At 43.6% G+C, this 20,194-nt stretch overlaps 1 protein-coding gene across 1 annotated transcript in view; it reads left to right on the top strand.

Moving 5' to 3' along the window:
* The window catches only part of STARD9 (StAR related lipid transfer domain containing 9), a 201,391-nt gene that overhangs the window by 119,722 nt on the left and 61,475 nt on the right, over nucleotides 1–20,194 (top strand). The window contains exons 14-16 of the mRNA XM_037900384.2: nucleotides 2,541–2,618; nucleotides 4,277–4,351; nucleotides 6,697–6,876. Of these exons, the coding sequence (XP_037756312.1) occupies nucleotides 2,541–2,618; nucleotides 4,277–4,351; nucleotides 6,697–6,876 (333 nt within the window). The remainder of the gene's footprint in view (nucleotides 1–2,540; nucleotides 2,619–4,276; nucleotides 4,352–6,696; nucleotides 6,877–20,194) is intronic.

Here is a 20,194-nt window from a genome sequence, read left to right as displayed (position 1 = left end):
CTCATCTCAGTCCCAGTTTCCTTACTCAGATAGTCCTAGTTAGTACCCCCTTTCCGAGTTCCTTGTCCAGTCTCTCTCCTGCTTTCCTCCCAAGTCAACCTCACCAGGCTCCTCATCCAGCCTGTCTTCCCATACCACCTCCCTGGCTCCTTGCCTCAGTCTCACCTTTTCCTGGCTCCTTATCCCAATTGCTCTGCCAATAGAGTTGCTCTGCCAATTCTAGTTCTTCCCTGGCATCCCGGGTCTTGGTTGGATTTATCCCCTCTGTTCCTCTCCTGACTCCAATTTCTTAGTTCCCGCCTCCTTGGTCAGCCAGTCCCAGCTTCCCCCAAGCTCCTTTTCTGATCTTGATGTCCTCTAACTCCCAGTCCACTGGGTCTGCATCCCACACATTTCCGTCACTGGCTCCCAGTCCTAGTCTCCTTGCCCAACCATTTCCAGCCTCCCCTCCCTCTTGGCTCCCAGTTTCCTTGCCCACCAATTCCAGTTGCCACAATTTCTCTGCCTACCCACCTCCAGTCCTAGTCTAACCAGACTCCTTGGCCTGATTTGCTCCTATCCTTCCCCCTGCACTCCATCCAGCTTTTGTCCCCTCTGCATTCAAGTCAGACAGCTTCCTCCTCCACTCTGCATGGGTGCTAGCATGAGGGATCATTGAGAGCAGGAGAGACAGACTCCCTGCTCTCAGTTCCAGTGACTGACCCCACCCTACCATGGAGCAGTAATTTCAGGGAAAGTTCAGTTTTGCCCCTGTAGCCCTGGGCTGGCGCATTCTAAGTTGCTCTGTGGGGATGGTGCATGTCACACAAAAGAGCTCTGTTCAGCGAGGACAGAATCTTCAGAGCTTTTAGCTGCTAAAATCAAAGAAGTCTCTTCTGAACATGTGTGAACCGCAGTTTTTCAGAGGCTTATAGCTTGACCCAATTTGGGCTGAATTTGTCAAGGATGGCAAATGGCACATTCCTGACATAAAGCCAACCCCTTGCCAGATTTCAAGCCCAAAACATAGGGGGCACTAGATCTTTTCAAAGGAAAGCTCTTTATTTTATTTTTTTAACATGGGCAAAATGTATTTTTTTTTCTAGCATTATTCTTGGAAATGGTTAAACCATTTTGGCTGAAATATTTTTTATTTTTTTTATTCTATTTTTTTTTTAATCCTGAAGCAGAAAGATGAGGCATGGAAAATTTGAGCCCAAATGGTTAAAATTTGGCAAAGTTTTAAGAACTGAAAACAAGATCTTATAATGGGAAGTGTCAGGCAACATTAATTATAGGTGTTGCTAAGAGCCCCAATCATAATACTACATTGCCTTGGTTCTATAATCCGGATTCAGGCAAAATTACCCTTGAAATTTGTGCAGGAGTGAGGGCTGCAGGATCAGTTCTATTAGGACTCATAAGCAGTACCTATACATGGGAGTAGTCCCATTACATTCAAACGGCACTACTTGTGTGACTATTTGTATGAGTCCTTGAACTTCAATGAGCATTGAATTGGGCCCGTAGTTATCTCCTTCCTACATGTGTGTTCTCCTTCTTGGAGACTGAGTCCTTTGATGAAAAGCCTTCTGTATTTTATGGTTCCTGAGGGAGTCTACAGAAGTACAGTAGATTCTAGAATAAATGTCCTTTTTGTTTCCTTGTACAGTGTTATTGGAGAGAGAGGATGGCTCATTGGTTAGGGCATTAGCCTAAGCCCTGGTCTACAGTACAGAATTATGTTGGTATAACTACGTTTCCCAGGGGTATGGAAAATCGACACCCCTGAGCGACACAGTTAATCCGATCTAACTCCTGTTCTAGTCAGTGCTATGTCAATGGGGGGGCTTCTCCCATTGACATAGCTACTGCCTCTCAGGGTGATGGAGTGCCTACGCCGCTGAGAGATGCTCTCCCATCAACATAGATAGTGTCTTCACTAACTGCTACAACGGTTCAGCTGCACTGCGGCAGTGCTGTAAGTGCAGACAAATTCTAAGCCTTGGGAGACCTGGGTTCAATTCCCTGCTCCATCATAGGCTTCCTGTGTGACCTTGGGCAAGTCACTTAGGCTACATCTGCGCTTACAGGAGTGTGTAGAGAACAAGCAACCACATGTCTAGCTACACGCCACAGTGAAAGGCTCCAGCAGTGGGGAGGCAGCAGGGAAAGGCTCCAGCAGACTCTCTGTGGTGAGGAAAGGCTTTGGTATCAGGGAAAGCTCTGGCAGCAGTGAGGTGCCAGAGCCTTTCCCTGCTACCTTTCCCCTGCCAGAGCCTTGCCTGCTGCTTGCACCTTTCACCATGGAAGAGAGAGGCTCTGGCAGCAGGGAGACAGAGGTATCCTAAGAGCTCTACAATAATTGGGGAACAATGTAAGGAATGGCAGCTTTTATTTAAAATTCACACCCTCCCCCCCCATAGAAAATCTGAATTTTATTTTAACGTCCTTTCTTAACAGAGTTGTTTTGGAATAACCATCTGTAAGGGAAGTCATTGTCTTCTTTTACTAGATTATTATTTTTAAGTATGATTGATAATCATCTCTTAATGTTTCAGGATGCAAATGTAAAACTGATTAGAGAACTCCGAGAGGAAATAGATAGATTAAAAACTATGCTGATGAGCTTTGAACTGGTATGTATGAATTCTTATCTTAACTGAACCCTCAGTAATGATTTTGGTAGCTATATAACCATAATTTTATGTGTTACAACTTTCTTTACATTTGTTGAATGGGACTGGGAGGGAATGACTCTATTAATTCTTTTAGTGTCTTTATCATGGTTTTGCAGCAGCTGCACCTCTGCCAGAAAGGCTACACTCTCTGGTATTGTTTCTTAATGACCCTTAAGCATAAGCTGTTAAGCAATTATTAGAAAGGGCCTCCTCTCAATCTCTAGGATGGATAGGCTGATTTGGCTAGCCAAGCAGACCCCTACAGTGAAATATACATTCCATTATACAGTACAGGAGCACCAGGCTAGTAACAAAACCAGATAGAATATTAATAATTAATAAAGAGCACCACCACACTTGTCATAGTCCTTTTCTAAGAAAATGACTAATAGGTAGTTTAGGGTTAGAACAGAGGTGGGCAAACTACGGCCCATGGGCCACATCCAGCCCGCAGAACCCTCCTGCCAGTCCCCTGAGTTCCTGGTCCGGGAGGCTAGCTCCCAGCCCTTCACCTGCTGTTCCCCCTCTCCCGCAGCCTCAGCTCACTGCGCCACCAGCACAATGGTCTGGGCAGCAGTGCAGTTGCAGAGCTGCGGCCTGACCCAGTGCTCTGTGCTGCGCAGGTGGCGTGGCCGGCTCTATCGGCTGCCTGTCCTGGTGCTCCGGGCTGCGCGGCTGTAGCGCCACCAGCCGCCAGTGCTCCAGGCAGTGCAGTAAGGGGGCAGGGAGCAGGGCGGGTTGGCTAGAGGGCAGGGGAGTTCAGGGTGGTGGTCAGGGAGCAGGGGTGTGGACAGGGGTTGGGGCGGTCAGAGGGCGGGGAACAGTGGGGTTGATTGGGGGGGCAGTCAGGAAGGAGAGGGGGCAGTCAGGGGCAGGGGTTCTGGGGGCAGTCACGGGACAGGGAGAAGGGATGGTTGGATGGGGCAGGGGTCCCAGGGGGGCAGTCAGGAATGAGAGGAAAGGTTGGATGAGGTGGGGAGTCCGGGGGCAGTAAGGGGACAGGGAACGGGTAGATGGGGCAGGAGTCCTGGGGGGGCTGTCAGGGAGCAAGTAGAGGGGTGGTCGGATAGGGGACGGGGGCCAGGCCATGCCTGGCTGTTTGGGGAGACTCAGCCTCCCCTAACTGTCCCTCCATGCCATTTCGGAAACCCGATGTGGCCCTCAGGCCAAAAAGTTTGCCTGCCCCTGGGTTAGAACGTAGTCTGCGCTCCCTGAGAGACGATGGGAACCAACTCTGAAACATAAAATACAGCTAGCATTCTTTGTTGTTTTCCTGCATGTTTGGTGCTTCATTTGGACCAGTTGGGAGCTTTAGCACATTTGTGTCACTACTCCTCTTGCAGGTAGAGGCCAAGACTACACTAGCTCTGAGCTTCCCCACACAGAGACAGGGTAGTGCAAAAGCAGTATTTAACTATTCTTTCACAGTATCATACAAGGAGTAAGTAACTAGAAAGTATTTCCTGAGTAAATTTGGAGGGTAAAATCAAATGTCTGCCTACGTTATCTTTACTTCTGTTGCTTCACTTCTCTGAAATCAGAGTGTTTGACAGAACTTGCCTGCCTGAGTTGTGAGTAAGAAAACAGACAGATTTCTGTAATATTTGTTTGTACAGAGGAATTCTAGCCCTTCTTGGAGTGATGACAGAGATGGAAATCTGACAGAATTGGTTCTTCAGAATGAAATGAAGGTGGGTATATTTTATTAATCTCCCCTCGCACACACTTTGATAGGGACAGTGACATCTTTTTTAAACAGTGAAAATGTTCCCATATTAACGCTTTTATGCCTGCTGGTGGAATATCCATATTTTTCAGCAAGTCTTTCATAAAACTTCCATTCTACTGAATGGCAGGTGTAGTGCATTCAATTCTCAACAAGCATTTAAAATGTCCTTAATAGTACATGGTATAGTTTTCATATCTATGTAACCTGGCCATTTTAGAGTTTTCTGTAGCACCAATCACTGTAGAAACAATGTGCTTCTCAGGTAAATTAGTTGTATGAGTTGAGGTACCAAGTGGACTTCAAGGAGAGGAGTTTTCTACCCTTCTCCCTGAAGTGGTTAGGAAGACTGAAACAATGAAAAGTGATAATTCTGTTGTCTGCAAGTACTTCCTGAGGGGTTAACTTCCGAGCTCCATTTGAGTGCAGAAGAGCTTTGGTCTTGCAGAACTCCTAAAGAGCATAGGGCTGAAGCTCTGCCTCTCACCAAACAGACTTGGTCAGCAGCAGTGCAAGCTTCCCCCGCTGCCCCATCAGTTCACTGTCAATCCTCACCTTGAAAGACCACATCTTGGGGGTGTAATAAAGGGGACACTTGTCAACTTAATCTAATATCTGTATGACTTTTTTGTATCTACTGTTTGTTACAAGTAGCACCCAAGATTACTGTAACTTACAGAATTTAGCAAAAAAACAAAAAGCACTTTCCCTTTTTAAAGTTTGTTTAAATTGTGCTTTTGACTGTTCCACTGTTTTCCCTGTACAGTCCATGAGTATAGCACTAATTGACTAGCAAAAGAAAACTTCATAATTATCAGCAAGGGTGCAGAAAAACGCTCAACTTTTGTTTTTAGAGAAATATTTCATAACAATCACGATTTAAAGAATGTTCTGCTAGAATTGAAGTCTTCAAAAATTGGTCAGTTTTGAAAAACTCAAGTTGACAGTGTCCCTTTAAGTCATCATGGTCTAGTCTGTCATTGACCTCTCTGCTAAGACCATCAAAACCTGTGACAAATGTGATTGTAGTTTTGTGATATGGACACTTGTCCTTTAAGACCTGAACTGAGACCACCAATGTATTTCATAAAGTTGCTGTACAATTATCAAATGGTTAATGACATTTAGACTACAGAGATAACATTAAGGACAAGAAATCACCACTAACCTGGAGTGGATTTGAAGATCTTAATTTTAAAGTTCAGTGGGGGTTATAACAACACAAACAAAGATTATTTTAAAGGTTATGAAAAACACCTTGAGAATGTATCCTTTGATATTTTGGAGTAAGTTTTGAATGAGCTAAGTTGGTGTTTCTCAAACTTTTTTTTCCACGGACCACTTGAAAATTGCTGAGGGTCTCAGCGGACCACTTAACGATCTTTCCAAATGTTGTTTGTACCGTTAGCTAACTTTCGTAAAGTGCTTTGGATATAAGTGCTATATAAAAAAACCTTAATAAAAATTAATGTGTTTTTTTTTTGTTCTACAAACAAAAGCACACCACTCATATTTTAATATCAGTAGTCTTACCCTTCTCATGCAATGGATGTGTCCTCTCTTCCCTGCCGCAGCAGCTCCTGAGCTGGGACTGGCAAGGAGTGGGGGTCTCTGCTTCTCTCTCCTGCCGCGGCCGCCCCCGAGCTGCAGCTGGGAAGGAGGGGGTTTTCTCGCTGGCAGCTGCAGCCCTGGAGCTGGGGAAAGTCACCTCTTTCTCTGGCCGCCGCAGCCCTGCAGATCCCAAATTTCCCCCCACCCGCTCTTCTCACCCCACTGCCACCTACACCCTATTCCTTCCAAGGCCACCACCTCACCTTACATGTGCATCTTCTCCAGGGTCCAGGCACCTAATTAGTGGAGCCATGCATGCATGGCTCCATTAATTAGGTGGGTGGCCCTTCATTCTCTCATGTGCACCTACCCAGGCGCACACCTTAAAGGGAACTATCCGTGGACAACCTGAATGGAGCTCGTGGACCACTGGTGGTCCACGGACCACTGTTTGAGAACCTCTGAGCTAAGTCGCCATTTCCCCTTGGATTGGTGCAACATTCACCTGCATTTTTGCGCACATGAAATACATTTCAGGTGCAATTCTAATTTTGTGTCTAGTGATGTGCTTTTCACCTAGAATTGGAAGTACCCAGGTTTGCACCCACAATTCAGTGGAAGATAGAAATTTTGCAAGAGTAAATTGCATCGGCAAAAGGGAAGCTGTCCTTTTGGGAAAAAATGATATTTTGAGATATACCTAACTTGCTGTGTAAATAAAATCTTTAGTGTTAACTTCCTTTTCTGACCTTCCTTAAGATTGAACAGCTGACCAAAGACTGGAGCGATAAGTGGACTGGCAGGAAAGCCATAATGGAAGAATACAGTGTGGACATCAACAAAGAAAAAGCTGGAGTGATAATAGATTCCAATTTACCTCATTTAATGGCAGTGAATGATGATATCCTCAGTACCGGAGTTGTGCTTTATCATCTCAGGGTGAGATAATATAATCACTTCTTTCATTTTGTTGGACTTGCAATAGGTGTCTTTCCTTTTAGGAATAGAGAACTCGATTGGGTGGCATTACAACGGCAATTATCAAACTGCAAAAAGCTGTATTGCAAGACACACACCAAAAACTCTACAAAAAGACAGTCACATTGGTAACAGGACAACAGTAAAAAACAAAGGGGAAACCATCTGTTCTCCACCATCTGTACAAAACAAGATGCATTCAGCTGAATATTAAGATGACCTTTATCAGTGCATATGCAAAACTTATGGAAAAGTGTGTGTGCATACATGCAAAAGCAAACTAGGTGCCCAGCTGCCCAGATACGCATGCAAGCAACTGTTTGCGCACACAGAATGGGTGCATGTCACTTTTTGTGGGCTCAGTAGCATTTCAGGGCAACTGTTCCTGTATTCCCCCTCCATGGTCCAGCATGGGCACCCATTCTAGGCTCCAGGCTCCTCAAGCTGTCACCTCTCTTGGGCAGAGACCCATGTCTCTCTCCCTCCTGAACAGTTTTTTTTTTCCAGGCTGCACAGTTCCCTGCCTACATTGTGTGATCCCTAGCAAGTCAGACTGCCTAAACAAGCCAACATCTGTGTTTTAGCATAATTGCCAGCAGTTATAAGCTACTACACAGCCCTTTATAAGGAAGCACATTTATTCTTAAGGTGAAAGCATTACAGAGAAAACATATAGAAAAGAATAAAAGTTCTTGTGTGCATGCTAAAAGCTTTCCAGATGTTACCCATCAGTTTTATGGGACCTTAGTAGGCCAAAGTCCTTCCAGTTTTTCCCAGGGATTGGACCCCCTGGGATAGAAGGTTCTGTCCGTTTGCTGGATCAGAACAAAGGCCCCAAGTCAGTTTGAACTCAGGCTATTTATCCAAAAGTCTCCTCTTTGTCTTTGGGTCTCTGTAGAATCAACTTCGAAATACTTTATATGTGCCTGTCCGGGTGGTGGTACTTCTCTGGAGTGAATTTGCGTATTCACCCTCCACTGTGCTTAGTTTCTGGAAGGCAGTGGTCAGCCTCCCCCATGGTATTACATACAATCCGTGGCCCACAATGATGCAAAAGATTAATACACTAAGATTTCCCTAAAACATTGCAGGAAATTGCCATATCTGTCACAGGATTAATTGTTTGTGTCAAAGTATACATGCAGAAGCTTAAAATTTGGCCAGGTGTTATAACATAAACATGTTATTACAGCCTTCACATGGAATGAGTGATGGTAGTAGCCAGGAACACCAGAACCTGTGTAGAAGTTGGGGGGTGGGGCTATCCGTGCCAGAACTGTGGCCCACCACCGGCACCTCGTCTTCTCCCCGAGGCCCTACCCTCTGGCCAGGCTGGAAGCCAGAGCCAGGCTGTGGTAAGAGTCACCCAGGGAGCCCAGGACTTTGCTTAGGAGCAAAGTCTCACTGCAAGTCCTCCCAGTAGAAACCACTTTTTAAAATGGGACTTAGGCTTCTAGGTCACTCCGGTCTGATTCTGAAAAGTATTTAAACAGGCAGATAAGCTTCTGGTGGGACTTTCAAAGTGCCTAGCACTTAGCTGCCATTGATTTTTATGATTTCCCATTGAAACCAATGAGAGTTATCTACCTGGCTGCTTTTGAAAATCCCACTAAGCACTTATCTGCATCTTTAGGTGCTTAAATATCTCTAAAAATCTCATTCTTAGGCACATCTGAAAATTTTACCCAGTGTTTTAGACACCTGGTTTTTTTGGCTGCAGCATGCCACTTTAACTGTTTGATGCCACAAGCTAGTACTGGCAAACAGTGACTTGGCACATCTAGCTTGCCTGCTATAGACAAAAGGTGGTTTGCAACATGCATTTGTTTCACTGACATTTATCTTTGACAGAAAATGCTGCAAACCCTCCTCCTTCTTTAGAATCCTAACTTTTTTTCTGACAGCAAACATGACTTGGAGATCAGGTCAGCGCGATGATCACAATTATTGATTAGGGCAATGCTTTTTTCTTTGTGTGACGTTGTGGAGAATACTGTCTGGGATAATTCATCCTTCGAAAAACCTGTCAGGTTATATGTTAACCTGGTTTTCCAGCACAAACAAAAATGTGTTTGAGGGAACTGTTACCAGCTTTCTTGTCCTTTAATGTTATCTCTGTAGTCTAAATATTTTGCTCTATAATACTAGTTTTATGTCTTCCTCTCTTTGATTTTCAACTAATCTAAAACTGAAATTCAAAATGAATCATGGTAACTGCCATCGTTGTTATGGTAAATAATGGTGTACACTTTGAACTGTCACTCACATTACTTATTTATTATTACATGATTTCTTTTCTTATTACATGTATTAATCCAGTTGTCAAGTCCAGCAACTGTCTCTGAGAGCTCCTGTAAAAGAGTGCTGTATGCTGGGATCCAGTTCAGGAATGGTGTGCCACATCTGTATTAACAATTCCTATGAGCAATGTATTTTTCTTTTTCCTTTTCTAAACTAACTCCTTCCTTGTCTTAAACTAGCCTGTAAGCAACAGGCCTTTTCAAATGGCAAGAACATTTTGTCGAGGCAAGGTGGGTGAGGGAATATCTTTTATTGGACCAACTTCTGCTGGTGAGAGAGACAAGCTTTTGAGCCACACACAGAGCTCTTCTGAAGGCTCTGAAGAAGAGCTCTGTGTGGCTCAAACGCTTGTCTCTCTTACCAGCAGAAGTTGGTCCAATAAAAGATTTTACCTCACACACCTTGTGTCTCTGATATCCTAGGACCAACCGTTACAATTACATCACATAGAACATACTGAGAATGCAATTATGCTGTTCTACTGTGTGTGTTAATTGCCGTGGAGGAAGAATATATTGCTCCACCAGAGCAAAAACCTGCTTTAGATGCCTATGAAACCTGCTTCAGAAAACAGAAAAGCACTGTTAGTTTAAAATGTGATTTTTGACTTAAAAATGGTATAGCTTTTAACTAGGGCTGACAATTAACTGCTGTTAATGCCTACAATAAACACTCAGCACAATTAATGCATTAATTTCTTTAATGCACATTAATCGCAGACCCTTTGGGTGGGAGGGCAGCATGAGCTGCTCCAAAGAACCTGTCTGGTCAGGCGCAGTAATACAAGCCGCCACCAGAGGGCCGGAAAAGGAGGCTACAGAAAGTAAGGTAGTTCTCATTCCTGCGTTTTTCAAGTAAAAACAGGACAGCCAGGGCAGGGGCTCACCAGAGCAGCCCCCTCCCTTGCAGGGCTCATCCGAACTGCCCTCCCCATGCCTGCTGCGGCTGGAGAACAATTAATCGCGATTAATTTTCTTAATTGCTTGACAGCCCTACTTTTAACATCAGTGCTGTAGAAGGCATTGGGTCGCGCCTCTGGTGGAGTTCCTGAGGGGTTCAAAATTTGTATTAGGTCAGATTGCAAGTGCTCAAAGCAACGGTAACTTCAATTACTCTGAGGATAGGACAACCCAAAAAGTGGCCAGTACTGGCTAGAAAGGGAGCATGGTCAGGGCAACCAGTGAGTGCTCTGATTCTGCACCTCCCATCAGCTTTGCATTGATGGAGCTGTGATGGAAATTAAAGCTGCACCACGCAGAAACCCTACAAAGGCAACTGCTTGCACTCCAGAGTGATAAATTACCCATGAGGCACAAAGGGGTGTAATTGGAGCAAGGAGGTATAACTTACCCTTTTCTCTGCCAACTTTTTTATAGTTGGCCCATGATTGTAGTTGCAAGACAGTTTAGTATGTTGTTGTTCAAGGATTCCTGCATTTAATGGCCATGCCCTCCATGCACAGTGTTCTTTGTGGAACAAATTCAGATACCAAAGACCAATTTTTTAAATTACCCTCTATATGTGAGCCTGCAAATACTGAACACGTACATACAAATCGGGTAGTTACATGGGGTTTTGTATTCAATTTGCAGGTGTAGGTTTAGAAGCCCATTTGAAAAATTGGCCTGGGTGATTTGTTTCTTGCAAAGGTGCATCTTTCAAGAGTTCTTGCTCTTTGCTTTGACATTTTTCTTATTTGGAAATTGTAGCATTTGGAATTTGTGCTTGTGGATCTTTTCAGTGATTCATTCTCACATTTGGTCTGAAGTGCCTGATTTTCTAGCTGAATGCTTTTATTTGAACGAAATATGTAGGCATAATCCTTCCTTCCATTGTAAAAAAAAATAAAATAAAATAAACTTGTAAATTGCATACCTACAGCTTTGGTGCTGCAGTCCAAAGGCAGAGTTTTACTACTACTTTGAAGGCGTATTACCAGTGAGGTGAATGCAACTAAAGGTCTCCTCCATTGATTGGCATAGAATACATAGATATTGTAACTGACAAGTAGTCTGTGGAATTATTTTTGTTAGCCATTTCAAAATAAATAATTGAAAGTATTAGTGATGCAGCTGTAAATGTCAATGTTAGTAGACATTCATATTGAATTTTGACAACATTAATCTCAACTGTATATAGAAAGTAGTCACTACTACTTAAAGCGCACTTTTTTAAAGCTAGTCCTTCCATATTATAATGTACTGATTTGCAAACAGTAAAGTATTCCATGTGCTACTTTTGACAAAACCTAAAGTGGTTAACAGATCTCCATTTTAATGGAGAAAAGCTAGTCTGAAGGCTCACCGATAGGACTCATATAAGGCCTCTTATTAAGTTTGTTTCACTTACACTAACATCTTTGTCCCCTCTTTCTTTGCTCCTAGATGCTGCCTTTTCTTTTCTTTGTGCTTTGCCTCTTTTAGGCTCTGGTGTCTGTTACTTCCATCTGAACAACAAGAAGGTAAAATTTAGTGTTCCTTATGTTTTTGTGCAACAGCACTGCACCATTATTCTATACTTTTTTCAGGGAAGGAAAAGGCAGCCAACTTCGAATCATATTGTGCAAGCAGTGTGTTCTCCATTATTCTCTTCTTGTGTCCTACTTCATATACAGTAGATTTTACAACAGCTTAGCGACATCTTGTTGTTAGCTGTCTTTTGTGAAGAGTATCTTTTTCCTTTTGATTTTAATAGCTCATTAGGGTCTGAAGTTTAAACTGTAGGATCTGTTTGTATTGGTGTAAAAAGGATTAGTCCATTTGTGTAGTAAAGTCTTTTGAGAGATGTGTTTTCAAAACTGAAGTGCAAAAATATATTCCCTAATACAGTAAAAGCTGTGTTATCCGGTACTTTACCAACCGGAAAGCTCTATAAACTGGCATTTCTGATCTTCATTCAAAGTCCATTTTATAGTGTGGTTGGCACGGGGCCGGCAGGCTCCCTACCTGGCTCCGCATGACTCCCCAGAAGCGTCAACATGTCCCTGCTGCTCCTAGGCGGAGGAACGGCCATGAGGGGCTCTGAGTGCGGGGGGGGGGAGCTCAGGGCAGGGGGTTGAGGCAGTGTTCCCTCTAATTTTTTCCATCCATATGCGGAATGAATTTTGTTATGTGCACCATATCGAGGTATGTGTGGATGTGCGCCACCAGTAGAAACCAAAAACCTAGATATAATATTTTTTAAAAGTTACCATAGGGATAATTACTCTAGCCAGGACAGGTTAGGCATTTTAGAACTCACTATTCAAAGAATTAAATTTAAGAGTAAGAGAAATAAAAATTATGAAATGCATAGACCAGTCAAAACACTAAAACAACACACTTTGAAAGAAGTATCAAGAAGTAACAACCACCACCACAACAATACAAGTATGTATGGGGAGGTGAGTCTGAAAGACAGGGTCTGCGCGCAATGGAGACACATGCTGCAGGTGTGTGCGTTGCCCCTTGAAGTACACTGACCCCACTTTAAGTAGATCAGTTGCCCTTTTAAGTAGATCAGCAGGTTCAGACATAAGAGCATCTGCCAGCAAGCTCCCTCCATCCTGAGCCCTGTTGTGCCACCCCCTCTCTATAGAGATGGGGTACAGGGGAGGGGATCACCCTGACATCAGCCCCCCTCCCTGCTCTGCACAGCAAGTAGGAGGCTCCTGGAAGCAGCTCCAAGGCAGAGGGCAGGAGCAACACACGGCAGTGGACGGAAGGACACCTGAACTGCGCGACACTTGATAGCCTGCTTATAGCTTACAGAGAACTTAGGGTTGGGTGGTTGGCACCAGGGGCTGCCCCAGCAGTGGCTGGCACGGCTGCGGAAGGCATGGAGGTCCCGGAAAGTCACGGAATCCGTGACTTCTGAGAGACTCGCAGCTTTGCTTATAGCTTCTTCTCACAGAAAACAAGCTGACAGGGTCATTACCCAAGTGGGCACTTCCTTTAATGAAGGAGAGTGAGGAATGAATTTAGAGTCTTTGACCTCCAGTTGTCACGCACAATGATCACTTGCTTTGAAATTAGCACTTTCCTGTTAAAGTTCTTCATTTGCATTCCACACAGCTTCTTTCTCGTTTGATGAGTTATTTAGTTACAGGCGTGTACACAGTGTAAATTATAATGGGATATAGATAAGTGAAAACAATGGAAGTAACATCCCATTAGTTTCCATGAAGTTTAAACACCTAATCATTGTCATTGCCCTTCTCTGAACTTTTCCCAATTCTAATGTATCCTTTTCGAGATGGAGCAACCAGAACTGCACTCAGTATTCAAATACCATGGATGTATATTGTGCCATTATGATATTTTGTGTCTTATTCTCTATCCCCTTCCTAATGGTTCTATCATTCTGTTAGCTTTTGTGACTGCTGCTGCACACTGAGTAGATGTTTTCAGAGAACTATCCAGGGTGACTCCAAGATCTCTTTCTTGAGTGGTGACAAGTAATTTAGACCCTATCATTTTATGTGCAGAGCTGGAATTATTTTTTCCAATGTGCATTACTCAGCATTTACCAACATTGAATTTCATCTGCCATTTTGTTGCCCAGTCACCCAGTTTTATGAGGTGCCTTCGTAAATCTCAGCTGTCAGTCTTGGACATTGTATCATCTATAAATTTTGCCACCTTACTGTTCACTCCCTTTTACAGATCATTTATGAATATGTTGAATAGCACGGGTCCCTGTACAGATCCTTGGGGGACTTGGCTATCTGCCTCTCTCCACTGTGAAAACTGACCATTTATTCCTATCCTTTGTTTCCTGTCTTTTAACCAGTTACTGATCCATGAGGGGTCCTTCCTTCTTATCCCATGACTGCTTACTTTGGTTAAGAGCCTTTGGTGAGGGACCTTGTCAAAGGTTTTCTGAAAGTCCAAGTACACTATGTCCACTGGATCACCCTTGTCCACATATTTGTTGACCCCCTCAGAGAATTCTAATAGATTGGTGAGGCATCATTTCCTTTTATAAAAGCCGTGTTAACTCAGTCCCAACATATTGTGTTTATCTAGATATCTGATGATTCTGTTCTTGACTATAGTTTCAACCAGTTTGCCTGGTTAGGCTTACTGCCTGTAATTGCCAGCATCAATTCTGAAGCCCTTTTTTTTTTTTTTTTTTAAATTGGCACTACATTAGCTATCCTTCAGTCATCTGGTGCAGATGCTGATTTAATTGATAGGTTACATACCAGAATTAGTAGTTCTACAATTTCATATTTGAGTTCCTTCAGAACTCTTGCGAGAATACCATCTGGTCTTGGTGACTTATTACTATTTAGTTTATCATTTTGTTCCACACCCTCCTTTACCAACACCTCAGCCTGGAACAGTTCCTGTTGTTTGTCACCTAAAAAAAATGGCTCAGGTTTGGGGATTTCTCCCACATCCACTGCAGTGAAGACAAATGCAAAGAATTAATTTAGCTTTTCCACAATGGCTTTGTCTTCCTTGAGTGTTTCTTTAGCACGTCAGTTGTCCAATGCCCCACTTGGACTATTTGGCACGCTTCCTGCTTCAGATGTACTTAAAATATTTTTTGCTGTTAGTTTGGGTCTTTAACTAGTTGCCCTTTGCATTCTTTCTTGGCCTGCCTCATTATGCTTTTACACTTGATTTACCACAGTTTATGTTCCTTTGTATTTTCCTCTGTAGGATTTGATTTTTAAAGGATGCCTTTTTGCCTCTAACCACCTCTTCTACTCTGTTTAGCCTGGGAAGGGGGTTCACTCACCACAAATAGTACCTCTTTGTGGCTGCTCTGGGGATCAACTCTCACCCGGTCTGGTGCTTTCTTCCATCAGTTACTCAAGCTGTGACCTCTCTCTCTCTCTCTTTGTGACTTAGCCCTCCAGCCAGATCACTGTATAGTCCTCCCCTTCTGGGTAGCCAAGTCTCTCTAGACCAGCTGTCTGGTTGGCACCTCTCACACTCCTGTGCCACTTTCCAGTGGCTGTTAAGGGAACTCAGGCATGCCCTCTACACTGGGTTCCAGCCCAGGAGCCCTGTAAAAAACACTCAGGGTCTGCCCTGTCCTACCCCTTGCTGCTGTTTCCTTGGACTTCTTCCTACCTTGCCCTCTCAGGCTTCCTTTCCCTATAACTCCTCTTGGGTTAACCCTTCTTCTTGGGCTTATTCTCCCTTGGGTTTTCTGCTCTCCTCCCTGCTCCCAGGGAGTTACTGCAGCCTCTCTCTAGCAGCCTCTTTCTGCCCTGAGCTACTTGGCTTTATACAAACCCTGCCTATTCCTGTCCAGGTGAGCTTCATCCTTTAATTAGTTGTCATAGCTCCCTGGCTGCTCCTCAAACTGCAGCCTAGGTGGATAATTAGTCCAATTAGCCAACTTAACCCCTTCAGTGGCTGGTGTGGAATGAACACCCCATAACATAGCCATAGTGGCATTTTTTGGTCCTATTACTGTTTTTTTAAATTTGCAGTATACTTTAGTTTGAGCCTTTATTATGGTGTTTTTAAATAGTTTCCATGCAGTTTGCAGGCATTTCACCCTTGCTACTGTTCCTTTTAATTTCCATTTAACTAGCTTCCTCGTTTTTGTGTAGTTCCCTTTTTTGAAGTTAAATGCTATTATGGTGAGTTTATTTGGCATTTTTACCCCTACAAGGATGTTAAATTTAATTGCTTGGTAATAGCGACCATAATGTAATCAGCTGTATTCACCTCTTGGACCAGATCCTTTGCTTCACTTAGGACTAAATTAAGAATTGCCTCTTTCCTTGTGGGTTCTGGGACAAGCTGCTCCAAGAAGCAGTCATTTATAGTGTCTAGAAATGTTGTTTCTGCAGCCCTTTCTGAGGTCAATATGAGAATAGTTGAAATCCACTATGATTATTGTGTTTTTTGCCTTTGTAGCCTGTCCAATATCACTGAGTGGGGGGAGAGAAAACCTTTTGTAGTGATAAACACCCATTTTTTCATGGTCTGTGTGTATAAAAACATCTTCTGTATTTTCCACGGTATGCATCCGATGAAGTGAGCTGTAGCTCACGAAAGCTTGTGCTCAAATAAATTGGTTAGTCTCTAAGGTGCCACAAGTACTCCTTTTCTTTTTTCATAAGCACTGTCACCATACTGGTCAGGCGATTGGTAGAATATTCCTACTGCTGTATTCTTATTCTTCAAGCATGGAATTTCTGTCCATAGAGATTCTGTGGTACAGTTTGATTCATTTAAGATTTTTACTTTATTTGATTCTATGCTTTCTTTCACATATAGTGTGTCACCCCCACCAGCGCAACCTACTCTGTCATTCCTGTGTATTTTGTACCCTTGTATTACCGTGTCCAGCTGATTATCCTCATTTCCCCAGGTTTCTGTGATTCCTATTATATCAATATTCTCATTTAATACCAGGCATTCTAGTTCACCCATCTTAGTATTAGACTTTTAGCATTTTACTGCTCACTAGCTCCTATCTGTACATTAACAACTCCTTTCCTATCATCTTTACTAGGATATACAGTTCTCCCTTTAATAAACTCATCCCTAAGGGACATCTCTGCCTGGCTGGCTTTCCGCTGTCTCTTAGTTTTTAAAAAATCCTCTACAACTTTGTAATTGTACACGCCAGCAATCTGGTTTCATTTTGGTTTAAGTGGAGCCTGTCCTTCCTGTATGTGCTCTTTCTTTTCCAGAAGGTTCTCTAGTTCCTAATAAACCTAAAACATATAGGTTATACCATCGGTTTATCCACACACTGAGACCCTGCAGTTCTGCCAGTCTTTCGGGCCTGGTGCACAGAACTGGAAGCTTTTCAGAGAATGGTACTGTGGAGGTCCTGGACTTTAGTGTCTTAATTGGCAGCCTACATTTGGCCTCCATAACCTCTCTCCTACCTTTGCCTATATCATTGGTACCCACATGCACCACAACCACTGGCTCCTCCCCAGCACTGCAGATGTCTTGTGAGAGCCACAACCTTTGCACCCAGCAGGCAATTTACCATGCGGTTCTCCTGATCATCACAAACCCGGCTATCAACATTTCTAATAATCAAATCCTCTGTTACTATTGCTTTGCTCTTCCTAGTAACTGGGGTTCTCTCCCCCTGGAGGGGATCTCCACAGTAAAAGAGGAAACCATGACATCATCTGGAAGGAGGATCCCAAATACTGAATAGTTTTTTTTTCTCTGCTCCAGCTTGATGTTCTCCTTCCTCGAGACTTTCATCCTTTTGAACAGCACAGAGGCTGTCAGACTGAGAGTGGAACTGCTCTGTTGTGTCCCTGAAAGTCTTCTCTGCATACCTCTCTGTCTCCCTTAGCTCCTGCATTTCAGCTACTCTGGCTTCAAGAGCCCAAACTCTCTCTCTGATGGCCATGAGCTGTTTCCACCATATGCACACATACACCACCTGCCCCTGAGGCAGGTAATCTCACATGCTGCATTCAGTGTAATAAACTGGATAGTTCCCACTCTGCAGCTGAATTTCTGCCCGCCACTATTTTTACTCTTGCATCTTTTTTTTAATTTGGTTATTTTTGATTGGTGGGGAGGGGTTGGTTTATTGGCCTAAGTTTAGAGTATGTATGTTAGGTGTATTGGGTTCTCTCCCCCTCATTCCCCTTTTCTTTTCTAGGGGGATTTTCTGACATTCTTCCAATACAGTGGTTCCCAAACTTTAACAGCCCACGAACCCCTTTCACTAAATTGTGAAATCTCATGAACACCCTCCTAAAAAGGAATATTTCCAGGGATTTAAGTTTAAATTTCCTCCACACTCTGTGGGGCTCCTGCTGCTGGACCCCGTTGACCGCTCTTGTCAACTGAGCTCCCCTGAGCTCGGGCTGCCAGCCCCGTGTGGAGCGCTGGGGTTCGGGCTGCCGCCTGCCCCGCTCACGGGGGCAGGGCTCGGGCTGCCAGCCCCAACTGCCCGGCCCCGCTCTCCCTGGGGCTCGGGCTGTCAGCCTTGCGTGGAGCGCTGGGGTTCAGGCGGCCAGCTCCCCTGCTGATGGGGGCAGGGCTTGGGCTGCCAGCCTCAACTGCTCGGCCCTGCTCTCCCTGGGGCTTGGGCTGTCTGCCCTGCAACCAGGTCCCGTCTGCTGCCTCCAATGTCTGGGGTCCTCTGGCCTCCATTAGTGAAATTTTTCTGGGGAACCCCCTGTAACGTTCTGCCAACCTCCAGGGGTTCATGAACCCCAGTTTGGGAACCACTGTTCTAATAGCTCTGTTATAATCCCTCGGTCTCCTCCCCCTGCTGCTGAACTCTCTCACTGTAGCCGAACTCTCCTTACGTTGGTAGCTTACTTTGTCTTGTGTGGTCTCATTTTGTTGCGGGACTTTCTCTGCTTGAGAGCTGGACCACGAAGGAATGCCTCTCTCAACTCCCTCGCAAAACTACTGTTCGCTACTCCTCTTCGCTAGCACCTTTGATCGCTTAGGAGGTTGCTTTTTAAACCCCTTTTCTCCCTGAGGAAAGAGCCTTCAACCTCTCAACAGAGGCCTTTGTGTATGAGCTTCACCCCCTCTCAGCCACCCAAGCAGAAGGTTGTGCTGGGTTGGCAGTTTGGAGTTGTTACCCAACCCCTGTGTACATGGACTCCAACCTAGGGTTGTCACCTCAGAGATATAAAAACTTGGGCAACCAGGATGATCCTGAGCCTATAAAATTGGACAGCTGGCAGTATGTACTGAGCTCCCTTACAGATTTCCTGGGACAGCTACCACAAAAAAGGGAAGTTCCTAGAAAAACTGGACAGATGGCAACCCTACCCCAGCTCCCTGGGGTGAGAGTGACAATCACCCCTCCTCGTCAGATGCTGAGAAACTAGAAGACATGCTCATGATTATACGTCATTCATTATTACCCTCTAAGTAACCTTGTCATCTTATTATAAACCTCTTCCTTCCTTTTTCTGCCCTGATGTATTGTTGCGCTCTCATATTGCTTCTTGTTTAGAATTAAATTGTATGCTATTTGGGGCGAGGACCATATTTTCATTTGTTCTGGTTGGACCACAGAAAACTTCAGACACTGTACAAATAATAATTTTTATATAATCTAAACCACTGATTATCAAGATGTGGTTGTGTTGTAACATATTCTTTAAAATAAACTTATTAAGAGAATGTGTGTATACAAATCAGCTTACTGAACTATTGAAACATATGCTAGAAATAAATAGATATTGTGTCTTGTCAGAACTAAGAAATGTCCTGACTTTGTTTTCCTAAGGAATAAAAAAAGGAACATAATGGACAGGATGTGAGTCCACTGCCTTTATTGCTAGTTTACATATTCAGAATATTGATTTGTGACCTTATGTTTTATTGACATTTCCTTTGTCAAAATATAATAAATATTAGCTTGCTTCCATAACTGCCCCAAAATTTATTTTTTTGAACTGGATGGCCCTGAGAATTTTTTTATGTAACACTTTGTTCTTTTCTCAAAATTGTGACTGTATGTAATATTTGTTCATATATATATAGGGACACCTAAACTTTAATAATGAACAAAAATATTAGAACTCATTCATCCATGGAAAATTTACATACACCAATTACTCTCTGATTGTAGTGAGTTTACTGCATCCATACTTCAAGAGTTGGGATTATGTTCTTGTCTGCCTGTCTGTCTGTAAACTGCTGCTCCTTGAAGATTTACATTCTGGGCTATGTTTTCAAAATTGGCTTCTCATTTTGCGCACACAGCTATTTGTGCATACAATTATCATAATTACTCACTCAGATTGGGTCACTGGGCATCTGAGTACCCTGTTTGAAAAACTCAGATACCAGTGTGTGTGTTTAAATACAGTAATTGTGCATGAGAGCAACCATGCAAGCAAAACATCTAACTCAAGCAACTTAAATTATCCAGCTGGTTGCAGCATCTGCTTAAGTAACAACAGAGCTTCGAAGCACTAAGTGTGATTCGTAGCAATTACAAAACTGAGGGCAGTTGAAGGTTAAGACTCCATACACATTACAACTAATAGCTACAGTCTGCTCTAATCAACCCAGGC

Source organism: Chelonia mydas, chromosome 6 (genome assembly GCF_015237465.2).
Source record: "Chelonia mydas isolate rCheMyd1 chromosome 6, rCheMyd1.pri.v2, whole genome shotgun sequence".
Classification (NCBI taxonomy): Eukaryota; Metazoa; Chordata; order Testudines; family Cheloniidae; genus Chelonia; species Chelonia mydas.
The sequence above is the reverse complement of the archived record's forward strand: the minus strand, read 5'-3'. Positions and strand labels throughout refer to the sequence as shown.